Raw genomic sequence first — 20,636 nt, forward strand, 5'->3', positions numbered from 1 at the left:
CACTTGACACACACGCTTGCTTGGAGATCATCTCAGGTTCAAATCGTAACTTTCGACATATTTTTAAAAAAGTTAACATTTTTAAAGGTCCAAATAAAGTACCTTAGGTATGAGTATACCTTCATTCTACAATGGCATGTTACATCAAACCATCCTTGTTGCAGAACTGCAGTCTTGATCCATTCTTTCTGGCACTTCAAGGCAGCAATCTCAAGTGCTAGACTTGCGATGCTATTCCACTATATAGGGATGCCACATCCATACGGTATCTATGAGACGGTATTTATTAGGGATATAATGTTTCATAACTAGGACAATAGCTTGGATGTTGAAAAGGCTGCTGACATAACGTTCCGATATTGGTGCAGGGAATATATCCCGGTTATATATGGGGAATAACGAATAGTTTCTAACAACAAAATTCCAACCTTTCAATATGTACCGTCACAAAACCAGGAGAAATACGACTTATAGATTGCATCATGAGATTGGAAGATGTGAGAGAGAGTAATTTGTCAGATTCTTGGACTGACCGTTCGAAATTCTAGGTCATCAGTATTTATGCAGAAAATGTTTGAATATCAAATTTGACACTATTTACGTAAGTAACTGCCATTGTGTACAACTGACAATATACCTACGTGAACTACACACCCTTGACCCTTTACGATATCGTACGACATGTTTTTCTCACAGTATTGTGACTGTAGAGTGTTAATTTTAGACTAACAAAGCTTTGTCATTTTCAACATGTGAAATATAAATGTTTAAATGCCTGTATCCACAATGTGCTTCAACATAAAGTGACAAGCTGTAACTTTCACATAACGGATCAAAATATAAAGAAAATGGCTAGCAGTGCGGAATGGCGAGGTGAAATGTGGTTCAACGTTAACCGTGGGGAAATCAGTGAGTTAGCTGTATATTTTAATCTCATCTCATTTACCACTTCGTTATGCTCGGATATTTCATCTAGTTGTGACAACATGCAAGAATCATCACTTTATAATGTGCTGGGAGAGAACTGATGGAAGATTATCAAGTCGTCCTTAAGAATACATAATGTGTTCATTATCTGTCCTGTGGCACGTGTCAGTGTTGTAAATAAGTGTCCAAAAGCATCTTCAGGTCATAAGGAAACACCATTCCCCCAAAACATTATCCAATTTGTACTCAAACGCTGTAGGAGTTTAACAGTTAACTGGCATAAACATTGGTCTATAGCTGGCAAGCACCTGCCACCCAATACATTACTATTAACATATTTACATGAACAACTAATATGCATGATACTTTATCACAGTCATGTTCTCTTTAATCAAATCAATGCAATGTTATTTCAGTATCTTATCATTTTATGTCGGATGGGACAAGTCTGGCAGCGACAAGAGCTACCGAAGTCACATAACCGTTCTCCTGGTTGGAGAAGTTAACCTGGACCTGGATAGAAGTAGAGTTCAACAAGTTAGGAGGATTCTCAAACTCCCAAACGTCCATGTTTGTATACATGTCACTGTTGTGTCTATCTGAGTCATACAGCTTGAAGAAGGAGTCAAGAGTTTGGTTGTTGAGGGTGACAGATTTCACATCGTTGGTTTCAGTAGTGAGCCAACTGGTTGAAACTCGCAGATTCGCGCTTTGGATTTCGCCAACCGGAAGTGATATGGTTGTAACAGCGATGTTGTCCTTGATAGGTATAATAACATCTGTTCCGTAATATGTCGTTTCATTGAGAGTGACTTTAGGTTGTTGGTCTGACGGGATCTTGAATGTAAAGCGACATGTTGCTTCAGGAGGAAGTTCAACCATTCCTTGAGTTTTCCCGATGTCAATGGGTTCGTTGAAGGTCATGACCGGGTACCAGTTGTCCTTGATGGTGATACAAGTAGCTTCGCCCGTGGTCGGTGTGATCCAGTCGTCTTGGAAAATTAGCTTAACGGTTTGTGACTCTTGTGAATAGCTGTGAAGGAGAATGACGGTTTCATTCTTCAAAGGACTGGCCATTGCTAGCGGTGACACAGTTCGTTCTTGTCCGTCCGATTGGCTGGAGGTTCTGATGAAGGAGTACTCTGACGTAAAATTGTACCAAAACTTGAAAACGTCGACCAAACGTGTGGCATTCCCTTGCTGGGTGAAAAGTGAAAAGTTGAGACTGTCATGTCCTGACGTTGCTCGTTAGATAAACAAAACACCACTGTTCTATCAATGTATTCTCTGAGACCAAGTTGGGTGAATCGGTGGCCATTGATGCAATATATTGTTGAAAAATCGACTATACCCGATGGAGCATCTTTGCTAATACCTTCTACTTTCCCGCGACCATATTCACTGATAATGATGGGAATAGATTTTCCTTTCTTTCGATGGACATAGCTTTCAAGGAGGTCGACAAATGCTACCAAACGGGCTTCATTATTTCCAGTGAATTTGTGAGTTTTCCCCGAAACAACTAGTGAGTTGTATGAATGAAAGGAAAATACATCTAACTCATCTAATGCGATGTCTAGAAACTGTACCAGTTTTGGCCAGAAGGAGAAGTTATTTCTGTCTACGTCTGTATTATACCCTGTCATTGTTGGACCCGCCACTTTGATGTTAAATCTGGAATGGAGTTTCTCAGCAACTGCTTTATGATAGACGCTAACAGTGGTGCTGAAATTCATGATGTCCCCTTTAACATCTGGTTCATTGACGACTTCAAAGTAGGGCGGTATCTGACCTTGTGTGTAGTCATAAACTCCTTGCACCATTAACATTATGAACTCTGCAGCAGCATCGACGTTGTTTGGGAAATGACCTTGATGTTCTGGCTGGTTCATCCAGTTGGGCCAATTAAGAGCTGAAAAATATGAATGAACAACACATGGATACATACTGTTGCAGTGACGTTCTTCTTTTCATCGAAATGTACTCGAATTATAATAACGGATATGGATGCCTCCCGGACACTTATATTTATATCACATGTGCAGGAGTTTTTGGTGGAGTCCGGAAAATTTTCAAATATAAGAAAGCTGTTGGGTATTAGTAAATGATAAACATGTGTACTATTTATATTTCTGTGGCAGTTTTGTACAATGATCAAATTTGCAATTCATCGGTCCGTTTCTGACTCAAACGGACTGTATGTACCACCAGTACATTTCTTATCTTTGAGTGGCATTTTAGAAGTTGGGAAGTACTTTCCATAAAGTTTGTTCTATATAGTACATTTCTTTTTTTCAGGATGCACTTACATGTGGACACCATGATCATTTCGTTCTTGTACCCACTGTTAATGTTGGCAAGATACGTGGAGAACAGTTCCTGTTGCTTGGTGACGTTCTTCAGGTAGTTCGGGTCTGGGTAGCCACTACGGTTAGGGTCCTGTGGCCACTACAAAATAAACGATTTCCATGGATGATTGTCACTGTCGATTTGCTAAAATTACATGTGTGGAAATACTAATGTAGATATTTCTAATCGTGTTTATACGAAAAGAATGATTATACCATAGATACTTATTCACAAACAACATACACGTACAGATTCTAATAAATCTGAGCAATGTATTTCAAACACCACTGAATATTCCTGCCAAATAACCAACCCAAACATGACCAACATCCATCCTTCAGTTAAATGTCTATCCAAGTAACAATGGATCAATGACTCCAATTAATAATATATAGATCGAAACAATATATCAATGCGATATGGTTTTACAGGGATAAATGGAAATTCAATGAAAAGAACATAATGTTATGCATGTAAAGTCAAAACAATATGTAATGGTTATATTGTTATAATACAGCAAATCTGATTCAACATCTCGTTCTGCAAATGTTGCATACAGGCATACATAGGAACAAAAGTCTCACATCTAGAAAGAGATTATCATGTATATCTCTATTCATCCAGCGTCCGCTGTCAGTCCGAATACTGCGACAACATGGTATCAGGTATTCATGTTCCAGACCATTGTGCTTGCTCCATCTGTCAGGTTCATAGCGAACATTACCTCCCTTTGCCAGCCACTGAGGATAGATTGTCACAGTCGTGTTACTGTATACATTGGTTATCGATAGACTCAAAATGAAAACAACTGGCGTCCATCCCATTTTCCCTGATATGTAGTATTTCCCAACACAGGTCAAAACTCGTTCAGTTGGAAGAGACAGTGTCTTATAGATCAGACGTTTGCCGCTGATAAGATATCGCTGACCTTGCTACACCACACTATTGGAGCGTGTTCAGTTGCACAGGGTCAACTGTTATTCAGGTTTGTCAGTAGGGCTGACTATTCTATATCTGATTATACATATACATGGTTTACGGTAATGCACTATTTTCGCCCACCCACCAACATGGCCCTAACAAATGAGCTGAAGCTCAATGATGATAAGACTGAGGCTATGTTGATTGGCACATCGCAATGTCTGAAAAGGATAAACTCTACGGACATCACAGTAGCCAACTCAGATATCCCACTTTCATCCAGTGTAAAAAACCTAGGTGTTCATCTTGATCCTTGTCTCACCATGGAGCAACATGTGAACCATCTCTGTAGAGTAGGCTACTTCCATCTCCACTCTATTGGAAACATCCGCCATCTTGTAACCACAGATGCTGCTAAAGTTCTCACTCAGTCACTTGTTCTCTCCAGGATTGACTATTGCAATAGCCTACTGTTTGGAATCTCCAATGATCTTCTCTTCAGACTTCAAAAACTTCAGAATGCTGCCGCCAGAGTTGTCACTAAAACATCCAAATGGACTCACATAACCCCAATCCTCCAGAGTCTGCATTGGCTGCCGGTTGAAGCAAGAATTCATTTCAAGATCTGCACTCTTGTTTTCCGCTGCAAACACGGCCTAGCTCCTCCATACCTCTCTGAGATGTTGTCAACATATATGCCTGCCCGTTCTCTCCGCTCTCAGAATCAACATCTTCTCTCAGTTCCCCAAGTTCGTCTCAAACACTTTGGCCATAGGTCATTCAAATTTGCAGCACCAACCCTATGGAACAGTCTTCCTACTCCCATAAAAAATGCTTCATCCCTAGAAGCATTCAAATCGGGACTCAAAACCTTCCTCTTCAAAAAAGTCTACAACCTATAACTGTAAAATACTCTCACGGTTATTTTTGGCTAATTGTCATATCTTCTTCTTGAACTCTAGTGACTCTTTTTATATGTAGCGCTTTGAGCATGCTCTGGATGGACTATGGCGCATAAGAAATATCCATTTATTATTATTATTATTATTATTAACCAAACAAACTACAAGTACACCGATAGATTACGAAGACTATATTGACGGAGATTACACATATGTCTTTAAAGATGGATTTGGCGATGATGGGATCGACTCATTACTTGAAATAGGTGTTAATACATGCAAACAGCATAGAAACAGAGAAACAAATATTCAGTCGAACAAGATCAAAACATCGTCTGCTTTCAGAATAAAAATGCAGCAAGAAACATTTGTTTACGTTGATTCAGTGGTATGTCAAAACAGATTAAGGAGCTGACTGTTACATAATTGCATTTTTTAATTTATTATCAGCTTTCGTTGACGATATCGCCACAAATTTTGATCCGGCAACTGAGGATACATTAACATGGAACACCGAAGAAACGCGAGTGAGGGAGTTAAAATTTTACATCGCATCGGCAATATTACAGCCATATAGCGATGAAAACAAGGTAATCATTTTAAAATATCTGTCGACAAAGGAGAGTAAAACCAACTAGACTATCCCAGATATATATTTAAAACTAGTAATTAAATCTAAAATACTTTAACTATTGAGGACGATACAATATAAAAACAGGCTATAGATCGCCAACAACTGAAGGTAGATCACCACACTAGGGTCCATGGGGACTTACAGTGCCTTTGCTACCTGCATGGACCCTTGTTGGATTTACACACCCCTTCAGCCGCTGACGATTGTAGGAAAAGATAAGCCGAATTTTAAAAGAACAAATATACTACGTTTAAAAATCTGGTAAGGTTAAATTGAACTTGGAAAGTTTTAAGGATATGTACCCTCTCAGGAAATTGGGTTATGAGTGAGTTAATATTTAACGGCACATCGGCAATATCTCATCCATATCGTGACGAAAACAATTTATACAATACAAAGTGAAAACATTTTGAACATTAAAACCTGTCGACGATGGACAGTAAAAATACTAGAGAATCACAGACATGAATATAAAACTAGCGAGCAAAGCTGAAATATTCCAGTTAAAGAAGACAATACAGTATAAAACACGGGCTATAGATCGCCAACAACTGAAGGTAGATCACCATACTAGGTGAGTGAGTGAGTTAAAATTTAACGTCACATCGGCAATATTTCAGCCATATCGTGACGAGAACATTTGCACCATACTAGGAACCATGGGGACTTACATTACTTTTGCTACCTGCATGGACCCTAGCTGGATATATACCATCCCTTCAGCCGCTGGCGATTGTAGGAATATTTAGCCGTCAGTTAAAAGAACAAAAATACTATGATTAAAATGTGGCAAATTTACATTTTACTTTGAAAGTTTTGGGACTTACGTACCCTCTCAAGAGGACAATAATTTTACAGTACTTTAACCCCCTTTGAGGGCACAGCCACTAACAATCTAATCTAAACTACCAATTATCAAATATATATCTATTAACAAACTATTCATCAAAATTTATCTGGCAATTCTATTTCTTTTAAAAATTCAATGATTAAATGATAATTAACATTAAAAAGATCCGTCACTGTTTTAACATTAAAATATTTATCCAGTGTGATGGCAAACTCAATACAGTAAAGCAAAACATGCTTGACTGTGACTTTTTCATCACAAGGGAAGTTGGGTTATGAATTCAAACAAAATGACATATTTATGAGAAATATGTACTGGTCCAAATTTAGCGGTAGTATACCACATTAAATTACAGAAACTGCAAAATTCATTTAAAACCGTTCTGTTATTTTTCTAATAGATATAATATCGTTGAAAAAATCATTTAGCCTCGTCACGATCCCTCTTGTCCATTACACTGCTTGATCTACTTACACTCACACACTTTCACACATGTGTGTATATATAATGGTTACAATATCCACTCTTAATTAGGTCGGACGACAGACACGTATTCATGCACAAAAGACATACATGTAAGTAAATATGTCTTGTTTTAATCATATTATTGTCAACTGAGAAAAAAACGATTTAAGACAATTGTTGTCATTGCTCTATGTCTCAGGTAAAAATATTTTTGACGATGTCTACTGAAGAAATGTATCCCTCCATCATGATGTTGCAGAAATATACTCTGACCACATTATACACGATTTCGGTGAATATCAAGAATACCCAAACTCTAAACTCGGTTCATAATTATTGAGAATTTTTCATGTCAGTTTGAACTCCTAGGTTTATTCATGAGCTCCACTGATGATGGAATTCTGCTATCAGTTCAAGAGAGGAAACTCCTGTCTTTCTAGACATGTCAGATTAGAGTTACCTCCCCTGAAATTTAAGCAGAAGACATTTTCCAAAACAATGTCCAAAATGGCTGCTGAAGAGAAAAGAAGGTTGATTTTAGATAGATTACAATGGACGTATCACTGATGTCCATAAACTGTCAGAAAGAGCAGACACTCCTCTATCAACTGTGTACAGGGTTAAGAAGAATGTTGAGAGTGGAGCTGGAATTGAGCACAAGAAAGGAGCAGGGAGGCCAAGAAAAGTGGAATTTGGAGATCGGGTCAGACTTGTTATTTTGGCTTTATCTATATCCAAGTAAAGTATATCCAACATCAGGTATGAGATGCTAAATAGAGGGTCACCTAGTTTCTAAATCCACTATCAGACGAAGTTTAATTGATCTTGGATGGGAGAAAAAGAGGGGAACGCCGACTCCAGACATGAAAGACAGACATAAGGAAAACCGTGTTTTGTGGTGTCAGGACCATGAAAACTTTGACTGGAGCAACATGATTTTCACTGATGAAAGTTCAGTCTGGGTGTATCCTAATAATGTTAAGATGTGGACAAAATCTGATTCAGCACCGGCGTACCACAGGCCGAAATACAGTCCCAAGTTTCATGTGTTGGGTGGAGTGTCGTTACTGGGAACAACTCCTTTGTAAGTGTTTGAGGGAAATGTGACTAGTGAACGGTACACAGACATTCTTGAGAACTTTCTTCTTCCAAATGCAGGAGTCTTTTGTGGGAATGATTGGATTTTGCAACAGGCCAATGACCTAAAACACACGGCAAAGCATTTTAAATAGTGGTCCCAAGAGAAAAACGTGACATTGCTCCCATTTCCCAGCTACAGCCAGGATCTGAATCCCATTGAGAACATTTGGGGGATGATGAAAGAGAATGTCAACCAAAAGGGACTCAGCAAACTTGAAGACATGAAGAGAGAGGTAGTGCGATATTGGGACAGTATCCCCCATGAAACTCTAACCTCTCTGATAGCGAGTATGCCTACCCGCATTAGACTGTGAAAGGAAAGTAACGGGGATCTGATAAAATATTAATTTGATACCTGCAGAAATCCACAGGGTATGTACACGTATTGACTACTGAGTAATTTCAGATTTCACTCATTATATGCTTTTTAGTAACGTTCGTGGGATTCTCAATAATTATGAACCGAACTGTAGGTGTCGCCCACACTTCTGCCAGACTGATGCAATATATATCGGTGACATGAAGAGGTTAAAGTTGCAGATGACAGGAATATACATGCAAAGGTAGTTGTCCCATGTTGTATTTCGTACGAAAAACCGCATCGAGCTTGCTTAAATTGCCCAGAAGCATGTGGTTGTCTCAGAAACGGTACTGGAATCTTCATAATCCGCGACACACATCACATTATCGTGTGCAGAGGGAGAATTGCTAAACGATTATCAAGTCGTCCTTTAGAACAAACACAGATTTGCCCCCATGTGTACATAATGTGTTCATCATTCTTTACTGCGGAATGTGTCAATGTTGCAGACATGGGTTCAATTACTTTGAAATGTAATTAATTAAATTACAATTACTTTGATTTTCCTCAATTACAATTACAAATACAATTACACCTTAAATTCAAATGTAATTAATTAAATTACAATTACATTACCAATGTAATCAATTACATTACAAATTACTTTGTTAAAAAAAACCAAAACAAATATATTTCTGTATTCCTTTAATCAACAACATATCGATGTTGGTAAGCAGAGGTCACTAAATCCAATTAATATTTTTGTCATCAAAAAGTGAAATGCAAAAGTAGATTATATCTACAATGTACACTATTTGATCAAATTTGTATTTTGCATATTTCTTTGGGCTTATTATCAAATACCCACCTCTATCATCTCTTGTTGCAAAAAACACTTTGTCCACCACTGTTACCTTAGGTGTACTGTATCATGACATCATTACAGGCCTACATTACAATATATAATCAGCCGGTCTCTCTATCTGACATAATCCACATTAACATACTAAAGGATTTGTCAACTTGGATTTATGGCTTATTACCTTTCATGATTATAAAAATAGGACTACAGTTCAGCAGAGACCATATAATATTATATGGTCTCTGAGTTCAGTAAGATTTTGAATATCATATCCTATGAGAAATAAACAAAGAGGCCATTTTGATAGGAACTTGACTAATAGTACTGTTAATCCCCCATTTCCTCAAATACCAACCTACATTCAGTCATGCGTTACTGATTCCCTTTGTTTCACAAATGTGCAGATGGTGATAGTTACAAAGGCTTAGACATTCAAATCTCTTTCAAAACTTAACACCTGCTAGAGTATATACCGTCAACAAGCATCTTCTTGAAAAACACTGCTTTGTCCTCCTTATTGTACAGAATATAATTGCAAGGGTTGCCTGATGACCACCAAAATAAAAAAGTGAGATGTAATTTGATGTAATTGAATAAGTAATTGAAAAATTCAATTACATTGAGATATTAATTAATTAAATTACAATTACAAATTACATTTTAAACATTCAATTACAAATTACATGCAATTACATAGATTTTTGTAATTAATTACATTCAATTACAATTACAAATTACAATTACCCCATGTCTGCAATGTTGTAGTTGTAATAATTGTCCAAAAGCACCTTCCGTTCATAAGGAAACAACTGTATTGGTTTTTCCATCACAAGGAATAAATATTTTAGTGTCAAAACAATTAAGCATCTTTTTTATAATGTAAATTATCATTTAATAATTGGTTTTAACAAAAATGGAAATATTGGATAAATTGTGAACAATATGTTTTGTAAATAGATAAATGCTTTTTTATAAATGGTAGTTTCAATCAGCAACTGCGATTATTAGTGGCTGTATCCTCAAAGGGGGTTAAAGTATCGTAAAACTGTTGCCCTCATAAGAGGATACGTAAGTCCCCAAAACGTTCACAGTCAATTTCGCTCAGCCATACTTTTGTTATTTTAATTTACGACTAAATTTTCCTACCATCGCCAGCGGCTGAAGGAATGGTGTATATCCAGCTGGGTCAATGCAGGTAGCAAAGGTACTGTAAGTCTCCATGGTTCCTAGTATGGTGATCTACCTTCAGATTTATAGCCCGTGTTTTATATTGTATTGTCTTCATTAAATAAAATGTTTTAGCTTTCCATGCTAGTTTTATATTCATATCTGTGATACTCTAGTAGTTTTACTGTTCATCGTCGACAGGTTTACTTTCCCAAATGTTTTCACTTTAAATTGTATAAATTGTTTTCGTCACGATATGGCTGAGATATTGCCGATGGGACGCTAAATATTAACTCATTCATGTAAGTGTTTAACAGTTAACTGGTATACATATTGTTCCATAGCTAGCAAACACCTGCTACTGAATACCTTAGTACTGACACAACAACAAATATGCATGATACATTATCTCATGACATTGTTCTTCTTATTGAAATCAGTGCAATGATTGTGAGCATCATATCATTATGTCGGATGGGACAAGTCTGGCAGTAACAAGAGCTACCGAAGTCACATAACCGTTCTCCTGGTTGGAGAAGTTAACCTGGACCTGGATAGCAGTAGAGTTCAACAAGTTAGGAGGGACCTCAAACTCCCAAACGTCCATGTTGGTATACATGTCACTGTTGTGTCTATCTGAGTCATACAGCTTGAAGAAGGAGTCAAGAGTTTGGCCGTTGAGGGTAACAGATTTCACATCGTTGGTTTCAGTAGTGAGCCAACTGGTTGAAACTCGCAGATTCGCGCTTTGGAATTCGCCAACCGGAAGTGATATGGTTGTTACAGCGATGCTGTCCTTGATAGGTATAATAACATCTGTTCCGTAATATGTCGTTTCATTGAGAGTAACTTTAGGTTGTTGGTCTGATGGGATCTTGAATGTAAAGCGACATGTTGCTTCAGGAGGAAGTTCAACCATTCCTTGAGTTTTCCCGATGTCAAAGGGTTCGTTGAAGGTCATGACCGGGTACCAGTTGTCCTTGATGGTGATACAAGTAGCTTCGCCCATGGTCGGTGTGATCCAGTCGTCTTGGAAAATTAGCTTAACGGTTTGTGACTGTTGTGAATAGTTGTGAAGGAGAATGACGGTTTCATTCTTCAAAGGACTGGCCATTGCCAGCGGTGACACAGTTCGTTCCTGTCCGTCCGATTGGCTGGAGGTTCTGATGAAGGAGTACTCTGACGTGAAATCGTTCCAAAACTTGAAAACGTCGACCAAACGTGTGGCATTTCCTTGCTGGGTGAAAAGTGACCAGTTGAGACTGTCATGTCCTTGACGTTGCTCGTTGGCTAACAAAAACACCACTGTTCTATCAATGTATTCTCTGAGACCAAGTTGGGTGAATCGGTGGCCATTGATGCAATATATTGTTGAAAAATCGACTATACCCGATGGAGCATCTTTGCTAATACCTTTTACTCCCCCGCGACCATATTCACTGATAATGATGGGAATAGATCTTCCCTTCTTTCGATGGACATAGCTTTCAAGGAGGTCGACAAATGCTACCAAACGGGCTTCATTATTTCCAGTGAATTTATGGGTTTTCCCCGAAACAACTAGAGAGTTGTATGAATGAAAGGAAAATACGTCTAATTGATCTAATGCGATGTCCAGAAACTGTACCAGTTTTGGCCAGAAGGAGAAGTTATTTCTGTCTACGTCTGTATTATATCCTGTCATTGTTGGACCCGCCACTTTGATGTTAAATCTGGAATGGAGTTTCTCAGCAACTGCTTTATGGTAGATGCTGACAGTGGTGCTGAAGTTCATGATGTCCCCTTTAACATCTGGTTCATTGACGACTTCAAAGTAGGGCGGTATCTGACCTTGGGTGTAGTCATAAACTCCTTGCACCATTAACATAATGAACTCTGCAGCAGCATCTATGGTGTTTGGGAAATGACCTTGATGTTCTGACTGGTTCATCCAGTTGGGCCAGTTAAGAGCTGAAACATATGAATGAACAACACATTGATGCATACTGTTGGTGGGATGTTCTCCTTTTCATCGAAATGTACTCAGACATTTAATTACGGATATGGATACCTCCCAGACACTTACATTTATATCACATATAAGTACTGGTAAAGTTCTTGTTTTCAGGATGCATTTACATCTTGTCACCATGATCATTTCGTTCTTGTAACCACTGTTAATGTTGGCAAGATAGGTGGAGAACAGTTCCTGTTGCTTGGTGACGTTCTTCAGGTAGTTCGGGTCTGGGTAGCCACTACGACTAGGGTCCTGTGGCCACTACAAAATAAACAATTTCGATGGATGATCGTCACTGACGATTAGATGAAAATAAGTTTGGCAATACTTATATAAATACATCTAATCGTGTTTAAACAAAAAGAATGATTATACCAATGATACTTATTCACAAACAATATACACGTACAGATTGTAAAAAATCTTAGTAATTTAATTCAATCTAACTCAGTTCAAACACTACTAGATATTCCTGCCACATAACCAACCTTATCCTTACCAGCGGTCATCCTTCAGTTAATGTCTATCCAAGCAAAAATGGATCAATGACTTCCATTAATGATATATAGATCGAAACAATATATCAATTCGATAGGGCTTTACAGGGATAAATGGAAATCCAATTAAAAGTACATAGTGTTATGTATGTAAAGTGAATACAATATGCAATGGTTATATTGTCATAATACAGCAAATCTGATTCAACATCTCGTTCTACAAATGTTGCATACACACATACATAGGAAAAAAAAGTCTCACATCTTGAAAGAGATTATCATTTAAATCTCTGTTCATCCAGCGTCCGCTGTCAGTCCGAATACTACGACAACTTGGTATCAGGTATTCATGTTCCAGACCATTGTGCTTGCTCCATCTGTCAGGTTCATAGCGAACATTACCTCCCTTTGCCAGCCACTGAGGATAGATTGTCACAGTCGTGTTACTGTATACATTGCTTATTGATAGACTCAAAATGAAAACAACTGGCGTCCATTCCATTTTCCCTGATTTGTAGCATTTCCCAACAAAGGTCATAACTAGTTCAGTTGCAAGCGACAGTGTCTTATAGCTCAGACGTTTGCCGCTGATAAGGTATCGCTGACCTTAATACACATACACCACACTGTTAGAACGTGATCAGTTACGCAGGGTCAACTGTTATTTAGGTCTATCGGAAGGGTTGGCTATTCCATATCTGATTATACATGAATATGCATTGCATGGTTTACGGTTAAGCACTATTTTCGTCTGCCCACCAACATGTCCCTCACCAAACAACCTACAAGTACATGGATAGATTACGGCGGTTATACTGACGGAAGTTACACGTATGTCTTTAAAGATTGATTTAGCGATGATGGGTTCTACTCATTACTTGCGTAAAAAACAGAAATAGGTCTCAATACATGCAAACATACTTCACAAGCATAGAAACCAATATTCAGGCGAACAAGATCAAAATATCCTCTGCTTTCCGAATAAAATTCAGCAAGAAAAATATGTCTACGTTGATTCAATGTTTTGTCAAAGCAGATTAAGGAGCTGACCGTTACATAATTTAAATATATTATCAGCTTTCGTTGACGATATTATATCGCCACGAATCTTGATCCGAACATCGAACACCGAAGAAAAGCCTTCTGTCCACAGGAGTGAGTGAGTGAGTGAGTTAATATTTAACGTCACATCGGCAATATTTCAGCCATATCGTGACGAAAACAATTTATACAATAAATTGTAACTCACTCACTCACTCATACCGTTTCGGGCGATACCACTTGACGTATTAACACGTAACCAAAGAAAGAGTTCCAACTGAAATTGTTCATACAGTTGTCATGGTAGAATGTATGGCGACGATGGACAGTACAAATACTAGAGAATAACAGATATGAATATAAAACTTGCACGCAAAGCTAAAACATTCCAATTAAAGAAGACAATACAGTATAAAACACGGGCTATAGATCGCCAACAACTCGTACTATCGACGATGGACAGTACAAATACTAGAGAATAACAGATATGAATATAAAACTTGCGAGCAAAGCTAAAACATTCCAATTAAAGAAGACAATACAGTATAAAACACGGGCTATAGATCGCCAACAACTGAAGGTAGATCACCATACTAGGATCCATGGGGACTTACATTACTTTTGCTACCTGCATGGACCCTAGCTGGATATATACCATCCCTTCAGCTGCTGGCAATTGTAAGAATGTCAGCCAAAATAAAAATAACCAGAATACTACGTTTAAACAACCTGGCGATTGTAGGAAAATTTAGCCGGCAGTTAAAACAACAAAAATACTCCGTTTAAAATGTGGCAAATTTACATTATACTTTGAAAGTTTTGGGACTTACGTACCCTCTCAGGAGGACAATCAGAAGCTGCAAAATTCACTTAGAACCGTTCTGGCTCTTTTTCTAAAAGATATAATGTCGTTGAAAAAATTATTTAGCCTAGTCACGATCCCTCTTCTCCATTACATCGCTTGATCTAAAGTAGTGTATTTAAGTAACATTAATTACCTTCACGTATTTATGCCCCTCACGTCCTGTTCCTTTCTTTCGGAAATATCACCCCAAATCCGGCTTTTTGTCAACAGCCTTGCGAACATGACAGGGAATCCTACACTACGCTTTGAAGCCACAAGGTCACAACACATTTTCCAAAATGATGAAAACAATATCCGGTGAATCGCATTTGAGCACAAAGTACAGAAATAAGTGTGTAAGTGTCACCACAGTGACTCGTCGCACGCAGGCATAGAGGTATTTGAAATTGTAAAGTTGACACAGAATTCAACAGTATCTAAATTCGTACAACACGGACTTCTCATCAAAACAAGCGCCTCAACTCTTACATTTTACAAGGTATCAACAATTAGATGTAAAGGACTCTATCTCAGTAATGCAATCAGGTTAGCCATGCACTAACTGTCAGAAGCACTCCTGTCGCATCTTACCAAATTTCCAATATGTAACGTCAAGGTAAACAATGACTGCCGAGAAATGGTCAGGGCAATGAGGTCGCAGCCATTATTTGGGTGGGGAAAGTGTGTACGGTGGAATTTAAAATGTAACATTTTTAAAAATATTTGATATATGTTTTCCATTTCATCAGTTAATGATTGGTGATTAATGCAGTGAAAAAGCAAATGCTATTTGGTATTACTTAAGCTGGTGTTTGTTAGTAAGACGGTTTTACCACCAATCATACCGTTTCGATCCAGCTAGGGCCCATGCTGGAAGCAAATGTACTGTAAGTCTCCATGGTCCCTAGTATGGTGATCTACCTTCCGTTGTTGGCGATCTATAGCCCGTTTTTATATTGTATCGTCCTCTATAGTTAAACTGTTTTAGATTTAATTACTAGTTTTAAATATATATCCGTGATAATCTAGTAGTTTTACTGTCCTTTGTTGACAGGTGTTTATGATTTAATTTTTATTCTACCATGGCTACATGAAATGCTCGAATTTGATTGGTCAATCAACAAAAATAGACACTATCAATTTCGATTGAAAATGCGTCTGATTTTATGACCGCTTCACTGCGAACGTATACAACACTGACGCACTACTTCCGCTTGACCACCAACATGGAGGATGAAAACACAGCCGACACGATGGATTTCGGTTTATTTTCAATAGGCAGTTTTACGGATGTATATGGTCCGGACCTGGACGAATTCGGCGATGACGAGTTTGACTCAATCCTGGCAAATGTAACCAGTTCAGGTGAATTGACCCCAGAAACTTTAGCCTAATAATATCTTGGATATAAATCAATTGGAAAATGTCGTCTGCTAATGTCTAAGCCTGCCTGTCTGATGAAAACATCTTTTTCTTAAATATTTGTAAATATTTCGTTACAAGATAACAAAAGTACATAATCATTTTCAACCTCGTTTATTCTCAGAAATCACAGAAAGTGCCTTAGCAGAGCAGATTACATGTGCACCAACCATGCCTAAGGAGAAAGAAATAATTGGCGTTGGGAACTTGAATACGGGTAGGGCGAAAATAACTAGTAATGAAAAAGACAGTAATCCGGAAACATTGAAAAAGCGAAAACAACCGGTTACTATGACTGTACGAGCTTTGTTTACAATTTTATAAAGGGGCCTGTCAGTGTCATTAGCCACCTGATCTAGATTGCCAACAGAATAGATCTACATTTGTATTTTGTGTCGTGAATGGGTTGTTTCTTTTCTAAAAAAACCACATACCTAATAAATTATTCCCACAGACACAAGGGATGCAAAAGAAAAAACTTCAGGAAAAAGCCAAGGCCGCTTCGCAGCAATAGATGAAGCTGACCTTGATTCAATTTTCTTGGATGGCCGACCCAAATCAACCCTACGGACAACACACTGGGGAGTTAAGATTTTTCAACGTGAGCGAAATATTAATAATAAAACATTGATTAAACCTTGTTTCAAATAAAATTATATGAATATTCCCACCGTATTTGTGAGTGAACCTCGCTATCACATAAGCTTCCATTACAAGAATTTTTAAACACAATTACAATTTATAGGCCCAACCATAAATAAACAATATTTAACATTGCACAAAGCCTTGTAAAAATACATCCCTATTTATGTAAAAGATAACAGCAAAATGTTAGTAAAATATGTGCCTACCTGGTAAACGATATGGTTTTTTTCCGTTCAGAATGGCTCACACATCATGAAATATCCAGTAACTTTGAAGCACTTCCAAAAGAACAACTGGCGTCACACCTCCGACACTTTTATGCGGAACTTCGCACTACTGAGGGAAAATACTATTCAAAGTCTTCTTTCGTCGGCATCCGATCGGCGATTCACAGACATCTGAGATCTCCTCCGTTTGAAAGAAACATCAACATTTTGCAGGACATTGCGTTTCATAGTGCCAACAATGTATTCCTAGGAATGCTAAGGAAAATTAAAACACTTGGTCTGGACAATGCACAACACCACGAACCCATCTCACAGGCAGATCTTGCAAAAATTAGAAATTCTCTATCTGTCGACACACCACTTCAGTTACAAAGAAAGGTGTGGTTCGATTTAACTTTGGGCTTTGGTCGCAGGGGGAATGAGAATCAGCGTGATTTAACGATTCATTCATTTGCTGTAGAATCCGATGATGTAGGTATGGAGTATATACCTTGTTTTAGTCACGATATGGCTGAAATATTGCTGATGTGACTTAAAACCTTAACTCACTCACTCACTCACTCAGTTGTTGGCTTAATTACTGATTTAATTACTAGTTTTAAATTCATATGTGGTAATCTAGTTATGTTACTGTCCTTCGTTGACAGGTTTTAATAATTTACCATAAATAACAATTAATTGTTCTCGTCACGATATGGCTGAAATATTGCCGATGTGACGATAAATTGTAACTCACTCACTCACTCATACCGTTTCGGGCGATACCACTTGACGTATTGACACGTAACCAAAGAAAGAGTTCCAACTGAAATTGTTCATACAGTTTTCATGGTAGAATGTAAATAACCCTACAGTGTTTTGAAATTAGAGGTAGTATAAAGGAATTATAAATTAAATTTAAAATTATTATAATGCAGTTATTTTACCTTATATTTCAAAACACAGATGGTTTATCTCCTGAATAAATACTGATTGAAAGTTGTACTGTACGGGCACGTGTTTTCACAAACTAAGTGTATATTGTAGCGTCCATGTAGCGTCAATCTAGATTCACTCACTCACTGTAAATATTGCATACACAATTGTAACTAAGTTCATTTGTCAGTTGATTGTTGTTGATTAATAGTATTATATTCAAGTTATTTGCCTAGACGACTGTACGTGTTACCTCATCAACTGCATTGCACCTCTCTGTCATAATATGTATAGCTTGTGTAATAATATGCAGACGTGTGTGTATATATAGTTACCATCTGGGTTACAATATCCACTCTTAATTAGGTCGGACGTCGGACACGTATACATGCACAACAGATATACATGTGAGTAAATATGTCTTCTTTTAACCATATTATTGTCAACTGAGAAAATAACGTTTTTGGAAATTGGTTATCATTCCTCTATGTCTAAGACAAAAATTTATTTGACAATGTCTACTGGGGAAAATTTTATCCCTCCATCATGATGTTGCAGAAATATACCCTGACCACATTATGCACGATTTCGTGTATATCAAGAATACCCAAACTCTAAACTTCTAATAGGTGTCGCCCACACATCTGCCAGACTGATGCAATATATAGGTGACATGAAGAGGTTAAAGTTGCAGATGACAGGAATATACGTGCAAAGGTAGTTGTCCAATGTTGTATTCCGTTCGAAAAACCGCATCGAGCTTGCTTAAATTGTCCAGAAGTATGTGGTTGTCTCAGAAACGGTACTGGAATCTTCATAATCCGCGACACAAATCACTTTACCATGTGCTCAAAAAAGAATTGCTAAAAGATTATCAAGTCGTCCTTTAGATTTTTTAAAATCTGAACAAACACACAGTTGCCCCCATATGTACATAATGTCTTCATCATCTGTCCTGCGGTACGTGTCAATGTTGTAGTAAATGTCTAAAAGCACCTTCCGTTAATAAGGAAACCCCACTCCCGGATAACATTATCCATTTCGAACTCAAACACTGAGGTCATGTAAGAGTTTAACAGTTAACTGGCAGATATATATTGTTCTATAGCTAGCAAAAACCTGCCACTGAATACCTTAGTACTGATATAACAACAAATATGCATGATACATTATCACATGACATTGTTTTTTTTATAGAAATCAATGTTTTTGAGCATCATATCATTATGTCGGATGGGACAAGTCTGGCAGCGACAAGAGCTACCGAAGTCACATAACCGTTCTCCTGGTCGGAGAAGTTAACCTGGACCTGGATAGAAGTAGAGTTCAACAAGGTGGGAGGGACCTCAAATTCCCAAACATCCATGTTGGTATACATGTCACTGTTGTGTCTGTCTGAGTCATACAGCTTGAAGAAGGAGTCAAGAGTTTGGTTGTCGAGGGTTACAGATTTCACATCGTTGGTTTCAGTAGTGAGCCAACTGGTTGAAACTCGCAGATTTGCGCTTTGGATTTCGCCAACCGGAAGTGATATGGTTGTTACAGCGATGCTGTCCTTGATAGGTATAATAACATCTGTTCCGTAATATGTCGTTTCATTGAGAGTAACTTTAGGTTGTTGGTCTGATGGGATCTTGAATGTAAAGCGACATGTTGCTTCAGGAGGAAGTTCAACCATTCCTTGAGTTTTCCCGATGTCAAAGGGTTCGTTGAAGGTCATGACCGGGTACCAGTTGTCCTTGATGGTGATACAAGTAGCTTCGCCCATGGTCGGTGTGATCCAGTCGTCTTGGAAAATTAGCTTAACGGTTTGTGACTGTTGTGAATAGCTGTGAAGGAGAATGACGGTTTCATTCTTCAAAGGACTGGCCATTGCTAGCGGTGACACAGTTCGTTCCTGTCTGTCCGATTGGCTGGAAGTTCTGATGAAAGAGTACTCTGACGTGAAATTGTTCCAAAACTTGAAAACGTCGACCAAACGTGTGGCGTTCTTGCTGAGTGAAAAGTGACCAGTTGAGACTGTCATGTCCTGGAAGTTGCTCGTTGGCTAACAAAAACACCACTGTTCTATCAATGTATTCTCTGAGATCAAGTTGGGTGAATCGGTGGCCATTGATGCAATATATTGTTGAAAAATCGACTATACCCGATGGAGCATCTTTGCTAATACCTTTTACTCCCCCCGCGACCATATTCACTGATAATGATGGGAATAGATTTTCCCTTCTTTCGATGGACATAGCTTTCAAGGAGGTCGACAAATGCTACCAAACGGGCTTCATTATTTCCAGTGAATTTGTGAGTTTTCCCCGAAACCACTACCGAGTTGTATGAATGAAAGGAAAATACGTCTAACTGATCTAATGCGATGTCCAGAAACTGTACCAGTTTTGGCCAGAAGGAGAAGTTATTTCTGTCTACGTCTGTATTATATCCTGTCATTGTTGGACCCGCCACTTTGATGTTAAATCTGGAATGGAGTTTCTCAGCAACTGCTTTATGGTAGATGCCGACAGTGGTGCTGAAATTCA

The 20,636-nt window shown here is 38.1% G+C and overlaps 3 protein-coding genes across 3 annotated transcripts; 1 reads left to right on the forward strand and 2 right to left on the reverse strand.

Moving 5' to 3' along the window:
* Window positions 1-2,006: 2,006 nt before the first annotated feature.
* On the reverse strand, window positions 2,007-4,123 carry LOC124253784. The gene is made up of 3 exons (XM_046687628.1): window positions 3,861-4,123; window positions 3,237-3,375; window positions 2,007-2,839 (listed from the first exon to the last, which is right to left on the reverse strand). The coding sequence occupies exons 1-3, from the start codon at window positions 4,098-4,100 to the stop codon at window positions 2,007-2,009; spliced, it is 1,212 nt and encodes a 403-aa protein (XP_046543584.1). The 5' UTR covers window positions 4,101-4,123.
* Window positions 4,124-10,975: 6,852 nt separating this feature from the next.
* On the reverse strand, window positions 10,976-13,555 carry LOC124253790. Its single transcript, XM_046687641.1, has 3 exons — window positions 13,274-13,555; window positions 12,637-12,775; window positions 10,976-12,468 (listed from the first exon to the last, which is right to left on the reverse strand). Exons 1-3 carry the CDS (start codon window positions 13,547-13,549, stop codon window positions 10,976-10,978), a joined length of 1,908 nt encoding a protein of 635 aa, XP_046543597.1. The 5' UTR covers window positions 13,550-13,555.
* A 2,567-nt stretch (window positions 13,556-16,122) lies between these two features.
* On the forward strand, window positions 16,123-17,844 carry LOC124253800. The gene is made up of 5 exons (XM_046687650.1): window positions 16,123-16,261; window positions 16,443-16,535; window positions 16,773-16,919; window positions 17,201-17,672; window positions 17,838-17,844. The coding sequence occupies exons 1-5, from the start codon at window positions 16,123-16,125 to the stop codon at window positions 17,842-17,844; spliced, it is 858 nt and encodes a 285-aa protein (XP_046543606.1).
* The last annotated feature ends 2,792 nt before the right edge of the window (window positions 17,845-20,636 follow it).

Source organism: Haliotis rubra, unplaced genomic scaffold (assembly GCF_003918875.1).
Source record: "Haliotis rubra isolate DU_JTF1 unplaced genomic scaffold, ASM391887v1 Scf1145, whole genome shotgun sequence".
NCBI lineage: Eukaryota > Metazoa > Mollusca > Gastropoda > Lepetellida > Haliotidae > Haliotis > Haliotis rubra.